At 43.9% G+C, this 24,570-nt stretch overlaps 1 protein-coding gene and 1 non-coding gene across 5 annotated transcripts in view; both read right to left on the bottom strand.

Annotated features, from left to right (window-relative positions):
• The window catches only part of ATP8A2 (ATPase phospholipid transporting 8A2), a 481,981-nt gene that overhangs the window by 337,300 nt on the left and 120,111 nt on the right, over positions 1-24,570 (bottom strand). For all 4 annotated transcript variants that reach the window (XM_025262844.3, XM_025262845.3, XM_025262846.3 and 1 more), the window contains exons 14-24: positions 23,538-23,626; positions 20,905-20,949; positions 20,026-20,101; positions 18,256-18,361; positions 17,819-17,901; positions 16,310-16,359; positions 15,631-15,700; positions 13,743-13,827; positions 12,216-12,355; positions 10,666-10,804; positions 2,924-2,988 (exon numbers count right to left, since the gene is read on the bottom strand). In XM_025262844.3, coding sequence (XP_025118629.3) covers positions 2,924-2,988; positions 10,666-10,804; positions 12,216-12,355; positions 13,743-13,827; positions 15,631-15,700; positions 16,310-16,359; positions 17,819-17,901; positions 18,256-18,361; positions 20,026-20,101; positions 20,905-20,949; positions 23,538-23,626 — 948 coding nt within the window. The remainder of the gene's footprint in view (positions 1-2,923; positions 2,989-10,665; positions 10,805-12,215; positions 12,356-13,742; positions 13,828-15,630; positions 15,701-16,309; positions 16,360-17,818; positions 17,902-18,255; positions 18,362-20,025; positions 20,102-20,904; positions 20,950-23,537; positions 23,627-24,570) is intronic.
• Positions 7,611-7,716, bottom strand: LOC112578578. Its single transcript, XR_003102926.1, has one exon. It is a non-coding gene; the product is annotated as a U6 spliceosomal RNA (small nuclear RNA).

Genomic DNA, 24,570 nt, shown 5'->3' with positions numbered 1-24,570 from the left:
CACTTTCACGCATTTGAGAAGGAAATGGCAACCCACTCCAATGTTCTTGCCTGGAGAATCCCAGGGACGGGGGAGCCTGGTGGGCTGCCGTCTATGGGGTCGCACAGAGCTGGACACGACTGAAGTGACTTAGCAGCAGCAGCAGCAGCAGCAGCAATAGCACACAATGGAACTAGAATGGAGTCAGTTTCCCTCTGATCAGGGAGGGCAAAGGAGCAGACAGCAAACAGTTGAGGGTTCATGGACCATTTGTTCTGTTTTGCAATTATTTACCTTTACCATTGACAATATGTAAATGACTGTCTTCCAATAAAACTTTATTTACAAAAACAGGTGGTCAAATCCCTATCTTGTGTAACAGGAACTAACAGTGCTATAGGTCAATTATATTTCAAAAGCAAACTCATAGAGAAAGATCAGATTTGTGGGTACCAGAAGTGAGGGATCAGGGAGGGGGAAGCGAAGGAAGGTGGTCAGAAGCTACAGACTTCTGGTTGTAAAGTAAATAAGCACTCGGGATGGAATGTACAACATGATAAATATAATTTATTAACTGCTGTAAGTTGTATATGAAAGCTATTAAGAGTAAATCCTAAGAGTCCTCATCACAAGAAATAGTTTTTCTATTTAATTTTGTATCTAGGAGATGACATTCACTCGGTGTATTGTGGTCATCATTTCATAATGCAGGTACGTCATTTTGCTGAACACCTGAAATGGATACAGGGTGTTATTGGTCGCACACAACTCTTTGCAACCCCATGGACTGTAGCCCGCCAGGCTCCTCTGTCCACGGAATTCTCTAGGCAAGAATGCTCGAGTCAGTAGCCATCCCCTTCCCTGGGGAATCTTCCCGACCTAGAGGTTGAACCCAGGTCTCATGCATTGCAGGCAGATTCTTTATTGTCTGAGCCACCCGGGAAGCCCAACATGTACAGTGCTGTATGTCAATTATGTCTCAATAAAACTGAGAGAAAAAAAAAAAGTGGTAAGCTTAGATTTGGACCAGTGGCTAGAAATTGCTGACCCTGCACAAATGGACTGAAAATGACCTACACTGTGTCTTCCAGTACAGCAGCCACCAGCCACGCGTGGTCTCGTTCAAATTACTTGAAACTGATAGTTGAAATTAGTTGAAATTGATAGTTAATCAAGCTGGTAACATTTCAAGTAATTAATAACCACTTATGGCAAGCAACTATTGCCATGGACAGCAGAGCAAAACATTTTCACTTCTCATTAACCCCTTACAGAAAGTTTTCTCTTTATATATATATATATGTATGTATATGTATTGCTTTATTTTACACTGAAAATTTAAGTTCTGGGTAATAAAGGGAAAAGAGTACCTCAATAAAATAATGTTCAGGTCAAATGAGTAAGTTCACATGAACTAAAACATCTTCCATGAGGTTTATGAATTTAAATGGAAGAAGTAGATGGTTATACCAGGAGAAGGAAACAGTGATAACTTAAGAATTTCCCCAATGAGAGCAGACTACTCCTATTCCTACTTATACAGTAAGCCTGGGTTTTTATCTGCCCAGGGATTCTTTTTCTTCAACATGTTCTTAAGTCAGGCATTTAAGACTGCTCTCATATTGAAAGACTGAAAAGAAAATGCTCATCCAAACAGAAGAGCGATCAGCAACACGTCTTACCTCTCGTGGTTCACCCAGCACCACACCCCAGGGAGGAAAAGCAGAGACCATCCACATCAACTGATGAGGGGCTTCAGAGGTACAGACGCCCCTGACTCCCACCCCTGGAATCCTCAACGGGTACACCACATCCTGGCCTTGACAGGAGGATGCACATCCCCAGTTTGCAGGTAGTACATCTCCCCCCTTTACAAGTATAACTAACCCTAACACCTGCTCTGAGTGCTGGCATTTAAATATAACGCACTGACCGTAAGCACAGCCATGGGTGCCTGCCAGGAACAAGTTCTTGTTAGTTCAGTTCAGTTCAGTTTAGTCGCTCAGTCGTGTCCAACTCTTTGCGACCCCATGAATCGCAGCACGCCAGGCCTCCCTGTCCATCACCAACTCCCGGAGTTCACTCAGACTCACGTCCATCGAGTCAGTGATGCCATCCAGCCATCTCATCCTCTGTCGTCACCTTCTCCTCCTGCCCCCAATCCCTCCCAGCATCAGAGTCCTTTCCAATGAGTCAACTCTTTGCATGAGGTGGCCAAAGTACTGAAGTTTCAGCTTTAGCATCATTCCTTCCAAAGAACACCCAGGGCTGATCTCCTTCAGAATGGACTGGTTGGATCTCCTTGCAGTCCAAGGGACTCTCAAGAGTCTTCTCCAACACCACAGTTCAAAAGCATCAATTCTTCAGTGCTCAGCTTTCTTCACAATCCAACTCAAGTGACCTACAAATGGAACCTCACTGTTGAGCTCCTAGTATCTTATCAAACTGCCAAGCAGACCACTGGTGACCCTCAAATCAGCTCCCAGCCAGGATCTTACCGGTGGCTTTAGACTGTGAGAGGGCAAGTAGGGGTCTCTTCCATTCTCCCTGAGCCTGTGTAACCAACCGTCATATACACAGAGACAACCCCTAACACTTAAAACTAGAAAGGAAATCCTGCAAGTCTTCATAGCAAGCAACACTTGAGGTGACCGTCACTCTCTTATGGAGATCCTAACAGGAAGTCAAATTATAAATGTACAACTCTAGGTGAGTAAAACAAAGCATTATCATGAAGCTCAAAAAGCAATGTCCTAATCTTACTATTTGATGTTTAAAGATATGACTTTATGCCATCCGTTCATAAACAAAAACAGAAGATAAACCAAGTAGTTTCATAGTCACTTTTCAGGAAAATAAATAAACACTGCTTATCGGCCATAGTAGAAATAAACAAAAGGTTTAACACAATTATATCAAATATAACTTTTGAAAAGCTACTTACGTCCAAAGAATCCTCCTTCAGTAGGATAAGGGCCATGTTCTGTGACACCAACCGACAGGAATAACCTAGAGTGAAAAAAAGAACAAGATACGTGAATTACCATCCTCGCCAGGACGCACCATGTTCAGAATCACCCCTTCCGCACCTGACTGATGACCATGTTAAGCCTATGGGCTCACACAGAGGAATCGAGTAGAGCTTGACCCTTGCAGACAGCTCTAAGAGCACTGCTCAAGAGGGTCTTCATAACTAATAACTGAAATGTCAATAACACTTGTCAGTTTTCTGTGGATTTTCCCTTATCCTTGTTATCCCTGTAGAACAATAGGATGAGCTCTGGGTTCTCTAGAACAACAGCAAACACTTTAGGAGACAAACGGAACCCGAAAGTACTCCTCAATCACCATAAATGCACCTACTGTGACATTAAGTCCCTCACCTGCTTGGGACTTCCCTGGTGGCTCAGACAGCAAAGAATCTACCTGATACTGCAGGAGACCCAGGTTCAATCCCTGGGTTGGGAAGATCCCCTGGAGAAAGGGATGGCAACCCACTCCAGTATTCGTGCCTGGAGAATCCCATGGACAGAGGAGCCTGGCGGGCTACAGTCCATGGGGTCGGAAAGAGTCAAACATGACTAAGCGACTAACACTTGCACTTTTACTTCAATTCTCATGGCAGGTTTCTAAGGAATCCTATGATACACAGAGAGAGTTACTTTTCCTGCGAAAGCTCAAAGCAATCCCATTTCAAAAATTACATGAGCTTTAAAACAGGTTTGGAATAAGAGTATCTCAGTGCTAATTCTTAACAATTCCCATCGCATTTTAAACAATGGTACCTCTCCTCTGTAGGTTAATTTAAGCTAGGTACTCTCCCACTTTTCCTCCCAGAAGGTGAACATATTTCTATGAAGCTCTTTTCTACTCAGACTTTGAGAGCCTCTTCTGACTCCTCCCCTTCAAATCCCCAGGCTTTGGGGAAGAGGAGGAGGTGGGCCTAGCTAACCCCAAGTCCCAGGGTGTTTATGGGGGCCCTGGGCTTTCTTTCAAATCACCCTTCTCAAGAGAGCTGGCAAAAACATGCGTTCACCACCAACCCCTACTCAATTGATCTCATCGAGAAAAGGCAAGAAGAGAGTCCTCCCACCTAGAAAAGTGGCCCTTACAGCAATAATGGACCACTGACCACAGAAACCGGAGAAGGCAATGGCACCCCACTCCAGTACTCTTGCCTGGAAATTCCCATGGACAGAGGAGCCTGGTAGGCTGCAGACCATGGGGTCAAGAAGAGTCGAACATGACTGAGCAACTTCACTTTCACTTTTCACTTTCATGCATTGGAGAAGGAAATGGCAACCCACTCCAGTGTTCTTGCCTGGAGAATCCCAGGGACGGGGGAGCCTGGTGGGCTGCCATCTATGGGATCGCATAGAGTCGGACACGACTGAAGCAACTTAGCAGCAGCAGCAGCAGACCACAGAAACAGGAACAAGTCATCAGCATGAAGGACATCACCCTTCATGCAAGGACGCAGGTGACCATCACATGAAGGGTCTTAACCCATGCTGTTCCCTGGGCAACAGGAGCCAGGGCTGTCCTCCAAAGAAGAGCCAAAATAACCCTTCCCACAGATGCTGTATTTACTAGAAAAGACGACAGGCATTTAACTGATGGACAAGTCACAGATCTACTATGCGTATGTGCTCGATTCTGCCTGGCAGGCTCTCTTTTCATCCCCACAAAGCACTACTAACAGGCACAAAATAGAACTTAAGACAGACTAAAATTAAGATGAGAAAAACCTTGGGGTGTTTTTTTTTGGGGGGGTGATAAATATTTTTGTTTATTTTGGAATGTACGAAGTATATTCTTCACGAATGATGGTCATTTGACAAGAATATTTAGCAGCCACCTCAGAACACAAATTTCAAGCACAAAACTACAGCTTTTTATCCAATTGTAATTTTTTTAAGAATACCATCAAGAATACCTAGTCCAGGCAGTTAATAACAGTTATCTCAAGGGAATGAGACTATTTTGCTGGTTACAACTGCCACATATTATTAATATTTTTAAAGTGAAAACAACTCAAAAATCACAGGACCACACAAGCAAACACCTGTTAAACCTCTAAGAGGGGGAGAGGGAAAAAAAGGAGGAAGCACAGCACAATTTTCTATGCATTTCCAAACTTGTTCAAGTCTGTATTTTAACAATAGTGATGAGTATAAATGAGTTTCCCAGGATGCCATTAAAAGTTCTACAGAGCAGGATAGAAATAATTGAACTTTCTTTCCCCAAAATTTTACAAATGTATTCTTCCTTCCTATAAATTCTTAGGTGAAATATAGAAGGGAGGTCTACATTTTATTTTCATTGACAAACAGGGATATTGAAACTTTAATCATTTTTCTTCCCTTGCCCCAGAAACTTCCAGCAACTCCACACAATAGAGACTGTTACAAATTTAGTATAACTCATGTGAAAGGATTTGCTGGTAGTTTTTGATATGAACAACAGCTGCAGAAGCAAGCTGTAATCTTTAAGCCGTCGCCTGCCGCTTGATTTCACATTTTGCAATTTAAGTCAAATGCCACTTGACAACTGAAGCTGCATAAAGATATTATGGAAAAGCTCAAAGTATTTTTCTATCCGTTGCAGGGAGAGGGTAATAAATAAAACCACTGACACATTCATGAATTTAAATACACAGAACTCAAGGCTTCTGAGAAGAAACAGGTTTTTTTTTTTAAATTTGGAAAACAAAGCAAGATTTTGCTTAAAGAATTATCGCACAGAACACTTGCTCTAGACAGACCATGGAAGTTTAACACAGTTAAATGTGACTTAGCTAATGTGGCAAATTAAATTATGTCAATCCAAGTTTGCTGTGCTTGACTTCTAATGTTTTTGGATAAAATGAGATCAACTCTTGGAGAAGAGCCAGGTATGAAATGTCAATCTACTCTTGTAAATTGAGGTCTATTTCTTTAATCTCACAATCTAACAAGACGACCGTAAAATGACTGAGGAGGGGACCTCTGGGATTTCACTCTTTATTAGGGCCGAAGTTAACAGTACACCACTAAAGTGTTGAGTCTTTCTGCTACCTGAGTAGAATCAAAGAAATCAAAATATTACAGCATCTACGGTACTTAGAGCCGGACCTGGCTTTAATAAAATCATCATTCACACTAGAAAATATGACCAAACCAAACCTCTTGGAACTCACCATCAGTGTCTTTTTTTTTGAGATAAGCATAAATTGTCAAAGATAGCTCAACCCAGATTTCTTCGGAGACACTTTTGAAGGTTCGTGTTCATGCTAAGTCGCTCCAGACATGTCCAACTCTTAGTGGTGCTATGGACTATAGCCCACAAGCTCCTCTGTCCATCGGATTCTCCAGGCAAGAATACTGGAGTGGGTTGCCATTTCCTTCTCCACGGGACCTTCCCGACCCAGGGACTGAACCCATGTCTCTTATATCTCCTGCATTGGCAGGTGGGTTCTTTACCACTGCGCCACCCGGGAAGCCCTCTGGAAGGGTTAGGAATGACTGATTCCTGCTAACCATATGCCTGGGATCCACCAAACTACCCGACACTGGGATCCACCTTGGCTCCAAATCCTCAACAAGTGTGCTGCTGGTTCTAAATGATATCAGGTAGAATCTGGTCACTCACTGTTCAAGTGTGAGCGTATGGAACATAGCACCAGATGTCAAAAACGGATGATAACAGATGGAACTCAGTCTCCTCCAGACTGGGTCAAGGCTCAAGAATCCCTCCCCATCAGAGAACCAGAATGTTGAAGGCTTGTCCACAGAACCACACCCAGGCACCCTTCTCGCCAGATCCTCAGATGCCTCTCAGAAAGGCTTCAACCGTACTTCACCACGTCCCCTGCAAACCCTGCCATCGTTGACCTGTGCTATCTCATTCTTTGTCTGAAACAAATTCTTGAGGTTCAAGTTTTGAACCCATCTCACCCACGGAGCCTCCCTTGGTCTTTCTTTTTTTTTTTTTTTTTTAATAAATTAATTAATTTTTTATTGAAGGGTAATTGCTTCACAGAATTTTGCTGTTTTCTGTCAAACCTCAACATGAATCAGCCATAGGTATACATGTATCCTGGAGAAGACAATGGCACCCCACTCCAGTACTCTTGCCTGGAAAATCCCATGGACAGAGGAGCCTGGTAGGCTGCAGTCCATGGGGTCTCGAAGAGTTGGACATGACTCAGCAGCTTCACTTTCACTTTTTACTTTCATGCACTGGAGAAGGAAATGGCAACCCACTCCAGTGTTCTTGCCTGGAGAATCCCAGGGACGGGGGAGCCTGGTGGGCCGCTGTCTATGGGGTCGCACAGAGTTGGACACAATTGAAGCGACTTAGCAGCAGCAGCAGCAGCAGACATATATCCCCTCCCCTTTGAAACTCTCTCCCCATCACACCCCTCTAGGTTGATACAGAGCCCCTGTTTGAGTTTCCTAAGCCATACAGCAAATTCCCACTGGCTGCCTATTTTACATATGGTAATATAAGTTTCCACATTACTCTTTCCACACATCTCACTCTCTCCTCCCCTCTCCACATGTCCATAAGTCTATTCTCTATGCCTGTTTCTCCATTGTTTCCCTGTAAATAAATTCTTCAGTACCATTTTTTTCTAGATGTCATATATAAAAAATATGGAACACATCATGAATTTGCATGCCATCCTTGCACAGGGCCATGTTAATCTTCTCTGTATTGTTCCAATTTTAGTATATGTGCTGCTGAAGCGAGCACTCCCTTGGTCTTTCTGATGCACATCTTTCCTTCTGGGAAGTGACTGTCACATGTCAGGCTCACACACTCAGACTCTCAGGCTAGGTGTGGCCCAGGCTAGGTGACTTGGTATTTCTGTGCCTCAGTTCCATCTTTGAAAGGGGATAATGTCGATCTCAAAGGGGATGTGAGACTTACAGAAAGGACTTAGCCATCATACGCCAACCATCATGTGCACATTCACTGAGTAACCACTATGAACGCCAGTCATGCTCGGCATCTACACTGCATGACTGGTACTTTCTCATCTATCTCATTCCTCAGTTGTCTCATGATTCACTCAGGCCCCAAGTTGGGAATCTAAGCTCCGCAGTCTACAGAGGAGCATCTGGCAACTATGGAGCTGCAGGTCATCAAGAAACCACACACCTGACTCTCCTGTGAGCGTCACTGGGGCCAGGGCCGGGCGCCCCCAGCACCGCCCGAAAACCAGACTCATCTTCCTGCCAGTGGGCAAGTCCACCTTCATGGCTTTCAGAAATTAAACTTGCAAAAGACTACAGAAGTGGTTTCAAGGTATCAAATGACACCAAAAAGTCGATGGCAGGGGGGCGGGGGAGGTGTCTGAAATGAAAGCTGTTCCCAGCATGATGACTTTAAAATGGAATATGCATTCAGAGTTTGTTCTCACTTATGCTACCCCCATTAAAAGAAAATTATAGACTCTGAAAACCTCACATCTACTTTCTTACTACGTAATAGATGCTTCATCCAGCCATAATAGGAAATGACAACTACATGATTCACAAAGGCTACAGCTGAAATTTCACTTTAGAATAGCTGATGCTAAATTTTGGGGCTAAAAAAGAGAATTGCCAGTTCCCGGAAACACAGCTCATTAGTGTGTTTCAAGCACGGCACTGCAGAGTCCTGGCATTGTGCCAGTTCCAAAGGACCTCAAAGTCACACATGGGATGACTGTGTCTACCTAATATTCATAAGCTCATATGAGACAAATATCCTGGAATTTAACTTGACTACATGTGTTTATTTTCAAGGTATAAACTAAAAGGAATGCTTCAAATAAATTTTCAAACTCTGACAGACAGATGGGTGGACAGGTGGTAGATAAATGACAAGAGATAGAGCAAATACTAAAGACAGCCAATAGCACCAAACACCAAATGTCACCTCTAAAGGGAAACGTTGCCAGTTAAAAATCATAAGAGTCAACAGTCATAAGACACTCCAACTTCGGAGGCAGTGAAATATGAAAACAATGTGTGTCTTAGAATGTATGAAATAAAGTACCTTCTCTAGGGTTTTCTAAGTCAAATTTTGGAGAAGGGTGTTCGTGAAAGCTCTGTGAATCTGTTTAAAATGCATCCTGCACCAGGATTCATGGCCCTGAGACCCAGCACTAACTAGCTTGGTCATTAAGTAGAGTGAGACCTTGTAGACTCTGATGTCTCCCAGTCCCAGGGCTCTAAGACTGCTGATGTGTAAAGACCAAAGACAGGGTGGAGAAACAACCCCCAGCACAGCAAAATTGGCTCTCAGGACTCTTCTCCTTACTCCAGCTAGAAGGAGAACTGCTAGACATTTGATCTGCTTCCCAAGTACCTTCTGGGTACCCTAACATACACATAGGACACATCCAAATGTACAAAATATCCAGTCCATATAGTGGGAGACAGATGGATAACAGCTCATATCACAGAAGGTTTGAGGAACATGGGACCAGAACAGAGGCTGACGATTGTCCTCGATCCAGAGCACGACCTCAGGCTGCTCACCGGTTGCCTGTAGTCTGATGTGGACAAATCCAACATCAAGTCTAGACATCTACACTGCATCCTCTGCAGGCTCAACTGATGCCCTAATTCAGTGGTATATACACAGAGGAATACTACTCAGCCATAAACAAGAAATAAAGCCATCTTCAGCAATACTCATCAAGTCATTTGGACTTAAATTCCCTTTCCTCAATTTTCATTTCTGCAATACTTAAAACCAAAGAGGTTGTCAACTCATACAGGGAAGGGAAAGATGCAAGCCTCTTAGAAAAACATATCAATTGGTAAAAATCATTAAAATGGCTATAACTATATAAAATAGTAACACACATTTAAACTTAATAAAAATATGCTTAGTCTCTGAGACTAAATTTTTGTGAAAAAAGTAATAAGAAAATCAAGCTCTCATCAACTCTTGAATTCTCTAGTTTTATGAAAGCATACTCAGTCGCTCAGTCCTGTCTGACTCTTTGACTCCATGGACTGTATCCTACCAGGCTCCTCTGTCCATGGGATTTTCCAAGCAAGGATACTAGAGAGGGTTGCCATTTCCTACTCCAGGGGATCTTCCCAGCCCAGGGATCGAACCAGCCTCTCCTGTGTCTCCTGCATTGCAGGCGGATATTTTGCCACTGAACCACCAGGGAAGCCCTATGCTGCTGCTAAGTCACTTAAGTCGTGTCCGACTCTGTGCTACCCCACAGACAGCAGACCACCAGGCTCCCCTGTCCCTGGGATTCTCCAGGCAAGAACACTGGAGCGGGTTGCCATTTCCTTCTCCAATGCCTGAAAGTGAAAAGTGAAAGTGAAGTCGCTCAGTTGTGTCCGACCCTCAGCGACCCTATGGACTACAGCCTCCCAGGCTCCTCTGTCCATGGGATTTTCCAGGCAAGAGTACTGGAGTGGGGTGCCATTGCCTTCTCCAGGGAAGCCCTATAAGTGTGTCCAATTACTTTTCAGGAAGGTGTCATAGTTTTAATGTTTATAGCAGGCAGATAATGCTCATAAAGAGCATGTTCATTTGGTTTCAGTAAACTTTTCTCGACCTTGTGAATAAAGAATTCTATAAAACACCATCTGTCAGTGTGTCTGAGGAGCCCATGGACACTTCTACAAGACTTTAAAAACACAAGACAAAAATCAGCATTGGGAAATTATTTTTTAAATGAATTACCTATATTAATAGCAGTTTCTTGCTTGTCGCCTGTCAACACCCATATTTTAATCTCGGCCTTCAACAGAGTTGCTATGGTTTCCGGCACGCCTGCCTGAAGTCGATCTTCTATGGCGGTAGCTCCAAGTAGCAGTAGATTCTGGATTGAAAAACAGTTTCAATTAAAGATGGGGAAACATGTGAGAGAGGCATGAATGACAAAACTCCTCACAAAGGAAAGGTGATCAAAACGTTCTGAAGTAATTACCTTACTTCCTCTACCTGAAACCTTTGTTTGCAGATAATTAATGACAGACACGTGTGGCATTTCAAAACCATCCACAAGGCCAGAGCCCCCCACTCCCCACACATGCACTCAGGCCAGCGCTCATCATCTACTTCTGGGTACCCAGGCATCATGAGATAGAGACCATCTGGCGGCAGAGCACTCGGGCAAGTCACCTTGGGGATACTAACGGGACTGAGCCCTCCCTCTCACTTCACTGACAAGCAAAGGACAGTGGTCCAGCTAACTGAGAAGAAATGATTCAGTGACCAGCAAGCCAACGAGGTCCTAGTGCCCGCCGCTAGCATGGGGGCACCTGGGTGCTTCATCTATTTCATTTCTTTATGATTCACAAAGTAAATATTGGAATCTTTGGGGAATCAGGGTAAATGGACACATGAATTCAGCTCCATCTGCACCCAAATTTCATTAAAATGACAAATAAGGGGGGAGAAAGCAAAGGTGAATTTAAATAAATAAAGGGATGAGAAAAGCAAGCAAGCAAGGACTTTGAAGCTACTGAAACTGGAAAACGGACGGACCAACAGTTGCTGACATGAAACAAAAGGTTGAACACCAGCTTCCAGATTTCAGGGGATCAGCCTGTAGAAAGCTGATTCACATCTCGGGAAAAACTGAAATAACAACAAAATCCACCCCAGCAACGTGGAGCCGCAAAGGCAGAGCTCAAACCGTGTTGGGATATTAAGCATGACAACAGCAGGTAAGATGCCCAACCAGCCTAGGCATTCTATCGGCCCAGGAAACTCAACAGGGTCAACTAATCTCATTAAGCCTCATCTCAGGCCAGCCCAGAAAGTCATCGATGCTGTTTTTGCCCTGATACTTAAGACACGAATGCTTGGCAGAGGGCGGCTAGACCTTTCCAGTACCCCATAAAAACTGATGGTTTCTTAAAGCAGAGAAACAATTAAAAATGAATGATGACTTTTTACTTGGTTTTGTGTTTTTCCAAAGGGTATCTTTCTTCACTGATGTACCTCGTTGATTTAATGAACTCGTTTTATGAAATGTTTCAAATAACCAGGTAACTGTTATGTAAGGGTAATATGTCATAAAGTAAGTTATCAGGCTGCCAATTTTTGTGTTCAATAAATTGTAATTTCCTAGTGAGAAAAACAAACAAACAAAAAGCTAATGGTGAGTTAAGACACTCATAAGACAGAGAGCATCACTGTGCAAGTTGAGCAAAAGGAGTCTGGCTCACAGACTGTCTGCCCACGGGGCATCGCTGGGCGATAACAACCCCGCCACGTGCCGTTACCTTCTCGATGATCTCGTAGCACTCCTCCAGCCGCTGAGCGCGGTCCTTCAGGATGGTGCTGGCTTCCTGGTAGACTTTGAGCCACTCCTCATAATCCCGCTCAGTGAGGTCGGCGTAAGCCACACACAGAGTCCGCAAGCCTGCAAGACAGCCCCAGCGTCTCTCGGTGAGGCTGCTGGCAACGGGCCAGCAGGGGGCTTACCCCCGGGGGACACCGTGCAACCCCACCAGCGTGTGCAAAAGTGAGACAGACCATTGGCTCTGTAGGGTCACTCTGACTCCATGTTCGCATGCTCAAAAGGGGAATTTAAAAGCAATTCTATTTTAATATAAACCAGCTCTTCTACAGATGCTGACAGTAGAGAAGCCATAAGAGTGAGCCCCCAGCAGCAGAGCAGGACAAGAGCTGGGCACGACCCACACCCAGGAGGAGCCAGGACCGGAGGGCAGGAGCACCTGTCAGACAGCAACAAAGGCCTGGCACGCTACCGCGCGAAAGACACAGGCTTCAATCAGCCAGGCTGTGTGTGTGCGTGTGCATGTGTCCCTGTGTGGGAGCGTGCTCCCATGCGATCATGTGTGTTCCCCTATGTCCCTGTGTGTGTGTGTCCCTCAGTGGGAGTGTATTCCCATGTGTGCATGTGTCCCTGTCTGGAAGTGTGCTCCCACGTGTGCATGTGTGTTCCCAGGTGTGCACATGTGTTCCCATGTGTGTTCCCCTATGTCCCCATGTGTGTGTGTGTGTGTCCCTCGGTGGGACTGTGTTCCCACGTGTGCGTGTGTGTTCCCCTACATCCCCATGTGTGCATGTGTGTGTGCATGTGTGCATGTGTTTGCATGTGTGCATGTGTGTTCCCATGTGTGCATGTGTCCCTGTGTGGGAGTGTGCTCCCATGCGATCATGTGTGTTCCCATGTGTACATGTGTCCCTGTGTGGAACTATGTTCCCACATGTGTGTTCCCCTACATCCCCGTGTGTGCATGTGTGTGCACAGACACGGGTACACATGCCCACGGGAGCCCAGGGAGATGAGGAAGCAGTGGCCAGCACTCACGCAGGGGCCCGGCTCTCACTGCACCCATGTGCAGAGGAGCCTGACATCAGTCTGTCTAAAGCCCTGCAGAGAACTCCTTTCCTGCTCTCTGTGGGTTCAGTGGGTTATTCTCACCAGAAGTCAAGGAGCCAGTGTCATAAGGAAAACAACAACAAGGGGAGTTTTCCCAGAAAGGGACTAGAAGACAATTCTGTGCAGCATCCGGTGTGAACCTGCCTCACCCACGTCCCCCAGGTTAAGAGTTGGGGGGGTTCCTGTGTAGGTCATAGAGCACAGCGGGTCTGGGGCCTCAGCTCTTATCACCGCCAGCGGCACAGAACACCAGGGGTGGGGACGGGGTTGGCACGAGACCACCCGCCTGTGAAGAAGCCAAGCGCTGCCCAGAGATGACACATGAATGTGAAGGCTCCCTGGAGTGCCCCCTGAAAGCACGGCTCTGCCGGCAGACATAACATTTCCAAACTCCACTCACCTTCCGTGGCAAAGTACTCCAGGTGGCAGAGAGTCTCCTCCATGTATTTTGAATCTTTTGAAAGTCTCTCAAAAATCACGTTATCCTATAAAACAGGGAAATGCTGTAATTACCCTTAGGCCAGCTGACCCTTCAGCGCCACAAGCCCAGCTCTGACTTCCTGGTTTCGATCCAGTGCACGCCTGAGTGGGGAAGGGGAAGAACAGCTCTGGGCTGGATGCAGTCATGAGCTGTGGAAAGCAAATCGGCTGTGGGTCCACAAGTCGGGGAGGACCCCGGGTGTCCAGAGGATAAATAATCAGGGACACAAAGGGGCCCACGTTCACCCAGATTTGCGAAGCTCCCAGTGGAGTTTATTATACCCTCTGCAGAAGTGGGAAGCAGAAACACACACCCGACACCGTTCAAGTGCGCGGTCTCTTCCTAGCGCTGCCGGACTCCCACCTGGGGGTGGGCACAACCTGCCTGGCACAGAATCCAGTTCAGTTGAGAACACACGATATAGACAGTTCATCACCCAGGGATTACTCACATGACCTACAAAAGTAGGGCTGGAGGACTGCAGGCTACAGATCATGCAGCAAATATGTTACAAACAGCACAGTTTTAGGCTCCCCCCAAATCTTTTAAGAAATCTAGTTTGGTTTGGGGGGGAGGCAAGTTGGAAAAAAATTAAATCCTATAATACTTTGGGCACCTGATGCAAAGAGCCAACTCATTGGAAAAGATCCTGATGCCAGGAAAGACTGAGGGCAAGAGGAGAAGGGAACACAGAGGATAACATGGTTGGATGGCATCACTGACTCAAGTGATCACCGACAAACTCACTTGAGTTTGAGCAGTCTCTGGGAGATGGAGAAGGACAGGGAAGCCTGGTGCACTGCGGTCCCTGGGGTCTCAAAGAGTCAACCCTAACATAATCTGGACCTTAATGAATTCACATAGGATGCCTTTAGAATTCACACACATTGCCCACTTTTAAAAACTCTGGTCACAGTGTCCTCAAATACTTTTTCCCACAATTGGTAAAGATCAGTAAGATTTCCAATGCATTGTTGATCCTAGTATTATTTCATATTTTCTGACACAGACTCAAGAGCTGAGCTTAATAAAGCTTTCCTTCAACACATAAGACCACAGTTTTACAGAATGTAGTTTTGTGAGTCAGGCTCATAAACAACAGCATCTTTCCCTAAAGATTTAGATTCAATGACCAGGAGGCAGAGAGGACAAAAAGCCTGACGTAGGAAGTAACCAGAGGGGACCAGAGGTGATGATGGACCACAGATGGACACCGCCTCAAGCCTGCCACACAGCCTCTGTGGTGAATAAAAACCACAAATACTGAGAACAACTACTAAAGAAAAAATACACACCAGAATCCTTAAAAGATTAAGTCGCTTCAGTCATGTCTGACTCGGTGCGAGCCCATCGACTGTTACCTCCCAGGCTCCTCTGTCCACGGGATTCTCTGGGCAAGAGTGGGTTGCCAGGCCCTCCTCCAGGGACACTTCCTGACCCAGGGTCTGAACCCACATCTCTTACGTCTCCTGCATTGGCAGGGGGCTTCTTTACCACCTGGGAAATCCTAAAAGATCATAGATCAACACAAAGGATTGCATCTCTCACAGTCACAATGCAAGGGTGGAAAAAGGCAATCAAAATTCACACGCCAAGGATTCTGGAGGACACAGCCAGCTACTGTTTCTGAAACCAACCACTGACCGCCCTGGCCACGCTGGCTTGAAGCCCCGTCATGGTCAGCGGGCTTTTACCTCTCAGTGAGCTTCAGGAGCCTTTCAACCTGGGTGACCATGACGGGTGCTGAGAATGGCAGTTAAGGGAGAAGCAGGGGTCCCCCACTGTGCAGACATCGGCCAGTACTTACAGCCCCTTTACAGTAGAGTCGAAGCTGTCCTGAAGGAGTTCGCACTATCACAGACATTCTCTTTCTGTCGCTGTAAGAGTAAAGACACAAAAGAAAAAACTGTCATGCTGTTTTACAGGATCACATCCTGTGACTAAACAGTAAGCAGCCCAAAATGTGGTCTGGCTGCCCCAATCTCCATTTTCCCTACCTTCCTCCTCCAAGTCAAAATTTGTGTGCCTCCTACTCTCTTATTTACATATAAGGGACATAAACCTATTCTTTTCCCTACCAAGGAGACTCACTAGCACAGCTCTTGATGGCAGGAGAGACAGAAATGGAGACCTTGAGTGCCTCCTCTGGGCACCTAATTTTCTTCTGATGATATTCTGTCCATGTACTCTTATTGCACAGCTCAAAAATATCCAGTCACATGCCAAGTAACAAAGGGGAAGATCGAATATAAACCTACTTCACTCAAAAGCATCTCATCCTGCCTTCTTTTGACTGGAGTGGAAAGAGATGATGGATTCCAAGAACCTCGTGATTTAGCACTGAGGTCCCTCCATGGCTCCTCCCCAGCACCCCCGCCAGCAAGCACATGCCTTCTTGCACAACTTCCATCAGGACCCGCTCTCTCCCTCTGATTCTTCTTTCTGATCAGTATATATAGAGAGAGTTTAAGAAAAGAGAAATATACCTGGAGAATTCCAGGACATTCAGGATTCCAAATGTCTGTTCCTGTCCCATCTAGAGGGTAAGGAAAAAAAAAAAAGCTCTTACCTCTCTTACCTGAAGTGTAAAGCATTAGCATCTCAAAACAACCGACTCCTCACTCACAAACCTCTCTACACACACCTGCTCCCCATCCCTCCCCTCCTCCATCTCTCATTCTCTCCATCTATTCCGGGTCAGACGCCTTCCAACCTGTATGGTTCCCCGCAGTTAGTCTGGTAGGGTCACAGCGCCCCCTTCTGGTGGGAGCTTCTCATTTCCTCCACCAGGAGTGACCGTCCCACTAGCTAGTGACGGAGTCACTTCCAAGGCACATAAATAAAGGACACGAGCTACACAGGTCCATCCCAAACCTGGGGCCAGTTAGGCTCACGAATCCAGAATTTTTCACATTTCACAGAAGTATATACGCCCACTCCACCCCACTACATTCCCGCGGGGCTGGGACTGCACCCTGTTATACAACACATGGGTTTTCTGCAGTGTTGGTTGCTCAGTCGTATCCATCTCTTTGTGACCCCGTGGACTGCAGCCTGTGCAGCAAGCTATGTGGCTTGGTGAGAGTCACACAGAACAGATGCAGCCCTGTGCAGTCCCGTTAGGTTTTGCTACCAAATGTCCACACCCCAAATTCAGGGGAATTCTGAAAACAACTTGGAATATGATATAAGTTTTGCATGTAAGTAAAAGAATGGACCGCCACCAGGTTGGAAACAACATGGGCTTATTACACCAGATGGACATGAACTTCACACGCATCCATGAGATCTGAGGATGCAGAAAGCCAAGAGCTGTAAAAAGCCACAAGTCCTCCCCAAACGGAGGGTGGGGATCCTTAGAGGACTTGCCCACAGACCCTCACCCACCAAGACAGTGAGCGTGGCCCCTCTCGGCTCATTACAGGAAACACCCGTCCCACCCACCCGTGTCCCTACTGCCACCCCAAGGTCCCTATCTGACCTCATTCCTGATTTAAATCTTTTCTTATCCCCAAATTTCTCCCTCTAGCTCCTTGAGAGGGAAACTCAGAAAAAAATCAAACGCCTTGATTTCAAGGAGGGAAAAAAAAAAAACCCATATCAAAAAAAAAAAAAAATTTAAGTGCCAACTCCATCCTCTGCCAGCCCCGGAGACCAGAGTCAGAGACCGAGGGCTTCGTTGGGGCAGGGAATGGATAGGGGATTATTCCCAACAACCACAGACCCAGTATGAGGCTTCCCACGTTCTCTCCTGCACGTTATTCCACATCAGCGGGTGGAAGACCATGGGTAGTGCCTTTGAGAGAGAAAGATGATAGAAATGCAAAAATACAACCCTGAGCCAGCAGAACCACACAACCTGTCAATTCTCAACATGCCCAGTTTCACAGACAACCAGCTCTCCTAGTTACAACAGGCATTACTATATCTAACAGACAGCCTTCCAGAAAGCAGGTGACCAGGAGCATCCGGCGGCACCCGGGGCTGTCACTTACGGCCTCGATGATGACAGAGTAGGGCGTTCTGGCTGTGAAGACAAAGCCCAGCTTCCGGGCCCCTTTGACCAAAGCGGCTTCGTCTGTCAATAAGAACAGAGGAGGCGTTGACTCGTCTCTGGGAAGGACAGCATTCTGTTCAGCAAATGTTATTTTTCACATGAAAAAGACCCACACCAGCGACAGACGCCTGGCCTTCCGTGCAGTAAAGACAGAGGACCTAGAAGGTGCCGACTCACTCCTCGCCCCCTACTAGGGCCCAGAAAGGAGCACTTCCCTCAGAGGAGAAGCTGTGGACCTGGAACTGGTCCCCCAGGACACTGCAGGCAGCGGGAGACTGGAGGCACACGGCGGGGCAGGGCAGGGCCGGCAACAGCGCTGCAAACACCCAGGGGTCGGGAAAGCGGGCAACGGGCACCCCGGCCGTGGGGCCTCACCTGGGGAGGAGGCCTGGTAGACGATGCTGTCCCCGTCCCTCTCGGGGACCACAGTGTGGCACACGGCTAGCAGGGTCAGGAACTCCTGGATGCAGGGTGCTGTGGGCTGCAAACGGAGCCAAGATCAGTGGCTGTCAGGACGCCCCTGACCTACTTCAGGGTCAGGCTCAAAGGACCCTTCCTGGATTCTAATCCAGGGGTTCCTTCCTGCTGCCCTCAGAACAGAGGTCAGGAGCCCTGGTGTGGACTCCAGGCGCCCTTCCGTTCACACCTGCTCGCCATCCAGCCCATCTCCTGCGGCTCACAACCCCCTATTCTGGGTACCTAGCAAGGTGTTTAATGTGAACTAAGCCCTTAAACTGTTTCTAAACGAATGAGTCTCTTATGGACCAGTTTGCTGTTTGACAGTTTAAATCCCTTGCTGCTGCCACCCTGTACTTTCTCCTTACCCTTCACCATTCCAATGTGAACAGACCATTTCAGCCATCCATCCACACTATCACTCTCAACCTAACACTCTTTGAGGACGCTTGAGTCCTTTCTCAGAAAGCAAGTCCTCACCGGTGCTCGTTTCTTTAACATCCTTAATTAACACTCCCCTCCTCCACAGAAGGTTCTTCTGAGACGCCACTCTTCTGCTTAGAGGACCTCGAGCCGAGTGGCGCCATCTACCTCTGAGACCAAAATCCAGGAAAGGACAGTATCAACGTCTGTGATCCTGACACAGGGCACAGCCTTCAGCAGCATCCTCTATGCAGCCTGGACCACCTGGTCAGCATCTCTGGGGCTGAAGCAGGATGGCTGCATCCCAGCCCGGGAGCATGAGTGCCTTCCATGCTCACATCTCAGAACACTGCTGGGAAAGTTCTAGCATCAACAAATAGGCACTAACTGAAATACAGTATAGCAGACCTCCTCACTGAGAATTCAGAGAACATTTTAAGTATACCTATCTCTTCACAAAATTTGGGAAAGATAAAGTTTTAATGTTGCTCGAGTTTACCTAATTTCAAAACTGAATTTTTTTTTTTTTTTTAGAAAAGTCATATTAGGTCTAATTTATACTGGTTAAACTGGTTGTGAAATGCTCTGATCACTGAAAAAGTTAGTATTTTTCAGAATAGCCTTTAGAACAAAAATGCATTTATATGGACCAGCAGTAAATCCTGGTTTGCTACAATAGTTCAGAATGTGACATCACAGTTAAGAATCCAACAGATTAAGATTCTGACTCTCATTTCTCCATCTGTTTGCTGGATGACTTTTGGCCAAGTCAAGTTTTCTATGCAACTCCCCATCATCTCTCTGAGGTGACTCAGGTGCTAAAGGAAATATACTTCAAATGTCTAGCACACAAGTAGGATGCTATAAGTCCTGCATATTATATCTTGTTTCCTAGGTGATCCTAACCAAAAGATACTATAATTACTCTTCGAAATACATAACCTCTTAGATTCACAACTATGAAGAAACAGTCTTGCAGAAATCTTACAAAACAACAGAAATCTGAAATGTTAGCAAAGTCTACAATCAGACTCATCTGGATGTGCTTACTTTATAACTTCACTACATACTTAATCGGGCTTCAAATTAAGTTATGCAAAGTGTTCTTCACAAACTGATCATTTTCCTAAAGTACTAACACCATAGAAGTGAAGCCACATCTCTTCCCCAAGTTCCAAAGTAGCAACTTTCAAGACGCTACATACATACATAAATGCAAGTGCATATAAGATGTTTAATGTTCCAGAAGTGAATGATGGCCCTTACATGATGATCCTCGATGTTCTTCAAGAGCCTGGGGTCATCAAAGTCACAGGAATCACTAGGTGGAGGAGGAATCCGGCTGAGAAGAGAATAGGAGATATTACTCAGCTCCAAATTTCCTTTAACTCAAACCTAGGAATACTCTGTCTTCAGAAAGAACCACACAAAAAAAGGCTATAAATTTATAGTAAACTTTTAAAGATTTGAAATATTGTGTATTATTTCAAACCTCAAGACAGTAAATCTCACACCTGACTATAACCAAATAAGGATGGTCCCTGACTTACATTGTTTTGACTTAATAACTTTTCAGTGGTGCAAAACTGATAAGCATTCAGTAGAAACTATCATTCAGTCTTTGAACTTTGATCTCTCCACAGGCTGGCAACACATGGTACAATCCTCTCTCATGATTCTGGGCAGCGAGTGTAGCCCTACCATCACGAGGGTAAACAACTGAAACACAACCGTGCTGGACCCAGACAGCCACACAAGAGATGAATTAATAAACAAAATATGGTGTGTGTGTGTGTGTGTGTATATATATATATATATATATATATATATATATATATAATATTACTCAGCCTTCAAAAGGAGTGAAATTCTGATACATGCTACATGTATGTTACAACCTTAAAGATATTATGCTGGAAAGTCAGAAGTGAGCAGGACGTATCAGACTGATAGCTGGGTATTTTTGTTAAAAGCCCTGTAGCACGATTGGACTTTTAAAACCATACTCATGTTTCATTTTTATTCTGGTTCTCTCTTGAAATAACAGGCAACTTTTATTTACAAAATAATCAGGTGAGAAATGCTAACATAAAATTGTTCCAAAGCCTTTCCCACTAAAGGATAAAGAACTGTTAATATACTTACGAGAAATCATCTGAGGATGGTTCCCTTGTCAGTTCTGGAAAATGACTGCCAGAGAGAGAAACAGAGTAGTTACAGAGCTGTGGTCAAAAACACAGGTATTCACACAAATTACAAGCTCAGCATAGATCATACATTAGGCTACTAAACAACTCTTGGTAAATTTTAGAAGACTGAACTAGCAAGCATCTTTTCCTATCACAAGATACAAAACTGAAACTCAATTACCCCCCCAAAAATGGAAGATTCACAAATATGTGATGTTTAAACAACATGTGAATGAACAACCAATCGATCAATGAAGAAATCCAACGTGAAATCCAAAAATACCCAGAGACAAATGAAAATACTAAAACTTGCAGAATGCAGCAAAAGCAATTCTGAGAAGTTTATAGCAATAAATGCCTACCTCGAGAAACAAAAATCTCAGACAACTTTATACCGAAAATAACTAGAAAAGGAACAAATAAAACTCAGAGTTGGAAGGAAATAAAGATTAGAACAAAAACAGATGAAACAGAGACTCAAAAGTCAGTAGAAAAAAATCAATGAAGCTAAAAGTTGGTCCTTTAAAAAGATCAAGTTAAGAAACCTTTAGCTAGACTTACCAAGAAAGAGAAGACTCAATCAGAAATGCAAGAGAAGACATTACAATTGACACTACAGAAATAAAAGGACCACAAAAGACAACTATGAACAATTAGATAGTAACAAATTTGACAACCTGGAAGAAACAGATAAATGCCTAGTAACATACAACCTACACAGAAAATCTGAGTACACCCATTACTACTAAAGAAACTACATCAGTAATTTAAAAACTCCCAACAAAAGTCTGGAACCAGAAGGCTTCACTAGTGAATTCTACCAAACATTCAAAGAAGAATTAATACCAACCATTTTCAAACAACAGAAGAGGGAACACTTCCAAACTCATTTTACAAGGTCAGCATTACCCTGATACCAAATGAAAAAGAACATCACAAGAAAATTACAGGCCAATATCCCTGAATAACAGACACAAAAATCCTCAGTAAAATATTAGCAAACCATATTCAACAATACATTAAAAGGGTCATACACAATGATCAAGTGGGATTTATTCTATGGATGGAAGATCAGTTTAGTATCTACAAATCAATATGACAACACCATCCACATTACCAAAATGAAGAATAAAATCATATAATTGCCTCAATGAAAGAAAGAGAAAGTGAAGCTTGCTCAGTTGTGTCTGACTCTTTGTGAACCCATGAACTATACAGTCCATGGAATTCTCCAGGCCAGAATACTGGGTGGATACCTTTTCCCTTCTCCAGGGGATCTTCCCAATTCAGGGATCAAACCCAGGTCTCCCACGTTGCAGGTGGATTCTTTACCAGCTGAGCCATAAAGGAAGCCCAAGAATACTGGAGTGGGTAGCCTATCCCTTCTCCAGTGGATCTTCCCGACTTAGGAATCAAACTGGGGTCTTCTGCATTGCAGGTAGATTCTTTACAAACTGAGCTATGAGAGAAGCCCCAATATATTTGCCTCAATAGATGCAGAAAAAGCATTTGATAAAATTCAAAATTCACATATAATGAAAAAAAACTCTCAGCAAAATGGGTATATAAGGAATGTACCCCAATATAATAAAGTCCATATAATATATGATAAATCCAAGGCTAATATCATACTCAATAGTGAAAAGCTGAAAACTTTTCCTCTAAGATCAGGAAAAAAACAAAGATGCCCACTCTTATTTTTTTCTCAACATAGTATTAGAAGTACTAGCCACAGCAATTAGGCAAGAAAAAGAAGTAAAAGGTATCCAAATAGAAAAGGAAGAAACAAAACTGTCACTATTTATAGATGATATGATATTATATACAGAAAACTCTAAAAGATTCCACCAAAAATCTGTTAGAACTAACAAATTCAGTGAAGTTTCAAGATACAAAATCAATATACAAAAATCTGTTGCATTACTATATATTAGTAAAGAACTATCAGAAGGAGAAATTAAGAAAACAATTCCACTTATACTTGCATCAAAAAGAAGAAAATACCTAGGATAAATTCAACCAAAGGAATGAAAGATCATACACTGAAAAGTGTAATACATTACTGAAAGAAATTCAGCAACACAAATGAATGGAAAGACGTTCTATGCTCATGGATTGGAAGAATTAATGTTGAGATGTCCATACTATCCAAAGAAATCCCAATGCAATCCATATCAAAATTCCAAAGGCATTTTTCACAGAAATACAATTCTAAAATTTATACAGACTCACAAAACTTTGAGAAATAAGAACATAGCCAGATGCATTATGCTCCTTTTAAAAAAGGAAAGTGTTGAGATCAAAACATGAAGTAGAAATGTATACTTACTAGATGGGAAATATGAAGTTACATATTCCTTGAGATTTCTCATGGGTTAGTATTTATAGAAATAACCATGTTTTAGAACCATGTTCTAAATTGGGACTCATTCAGTTTTAAATATCTTCAGTAGTAATTATGAAACCAAATCCCTTATAAATACCCTTTCAAAGTATCAGAAAGTCAAGGTATTTGACTAAGTGGCTAAAAATAAACTTCTTTTGTTGGAAAAATACAAATAAAATTGAGTAAGTTATAAAGACACTCACCCATAGGTTAGCCCAGCAATGCTACACTTTTTGAAGTTCATGATATTGCATGTAAGAGTTCCTGTTTTGTCAGAAAATAGATATTTTACCTAAATCAAAGAGAAAAATATATGCCAAGAATGTAATAACATGCAAAGACACATAAGTGAAGTGTTTTATTCTACATGTTTCAAAATCTGTATTAGTTTTCAAAGGTAAATTTCCTTAGGCAAGCAAAACGTATTTTATAATTAAATATATGTTATATATCATAATTATATATTGTAAAACTAATATATTTTAAAGCTTAAGACCACAATTCTGGAGTCCAAGTGTGTGGAAACATACAAAAGAGATTTCAGTAACAGCCCTGAATCCATTTAAGATCAGTAAGCAATAAATTTCGCCACAAGGCATCTCAATGACATTTACACAGAATTCATTCTTGTGTCTAATACGTCAAGACAACAAACTCAGACTGTGGCAACCACAAAGTATTTGTTTTTAGAACTCCATTCCTTGGTTGGACTAAGAAAGCATGTCCTGAAATAGCACAGAACACTAAGCTTTTCAATCACCATCATAGTGAGGTTACATAAAGGCAGCATGGCACTGCAACAGATTAACGTAACTTTCTAAGGCACAAAGTTTTATAGATTTAACACGCTAGGCTCTCAATATACAAAGGTGAAAAGAGAAATTCCTGTGAAAGTCAATAAGCAAACCATTTAGACATGATTAACTGAGTGAGTGCACAAGAGATGAGCCCAAATGCATGTGTGGTGTTACGTTCTGTCCTCGTGGGTGGATGCTACGATGGGGGAAAGGGCAAAGAACTCAGGACCACAAGGGAAGGGAGTCCAGGTCAGGCTCTGAATCGTGCAGGTTGGAAAAGTTACCTCAGCCTTCTGGGACTCAACGTCCACGTCCATAAGGGTTTGGCCAGAAGATAAGTAACATTACTCCATGTCTAACTTTCTGGGAAACTACATCATAGATTAGTGAGAGGGGAGTAATTAACAGAACTGTCTCCAGTAAAATTCCAGTTTCTCAG

This window comes from Bubalus bubalis, chromosome 13 (assembly GCF_019923935.1).
Source record: "Bubalus bubalis isolate 160015118507 breed Murrah chromosome 13, NDDB_SH_1, whole genome shotgun sequence".
Classification (NCBI taxonomy): Eukaryota; Metazoa; Chordata; class Mammalia; order Artiodactyla; family Bovidae; genus Bubalus; species Bubalus bubalis.
Note: the sequence above shows the minus strand (reverse complement) of the source record. Positions and strands in the feature narration are given on the sequence as shown.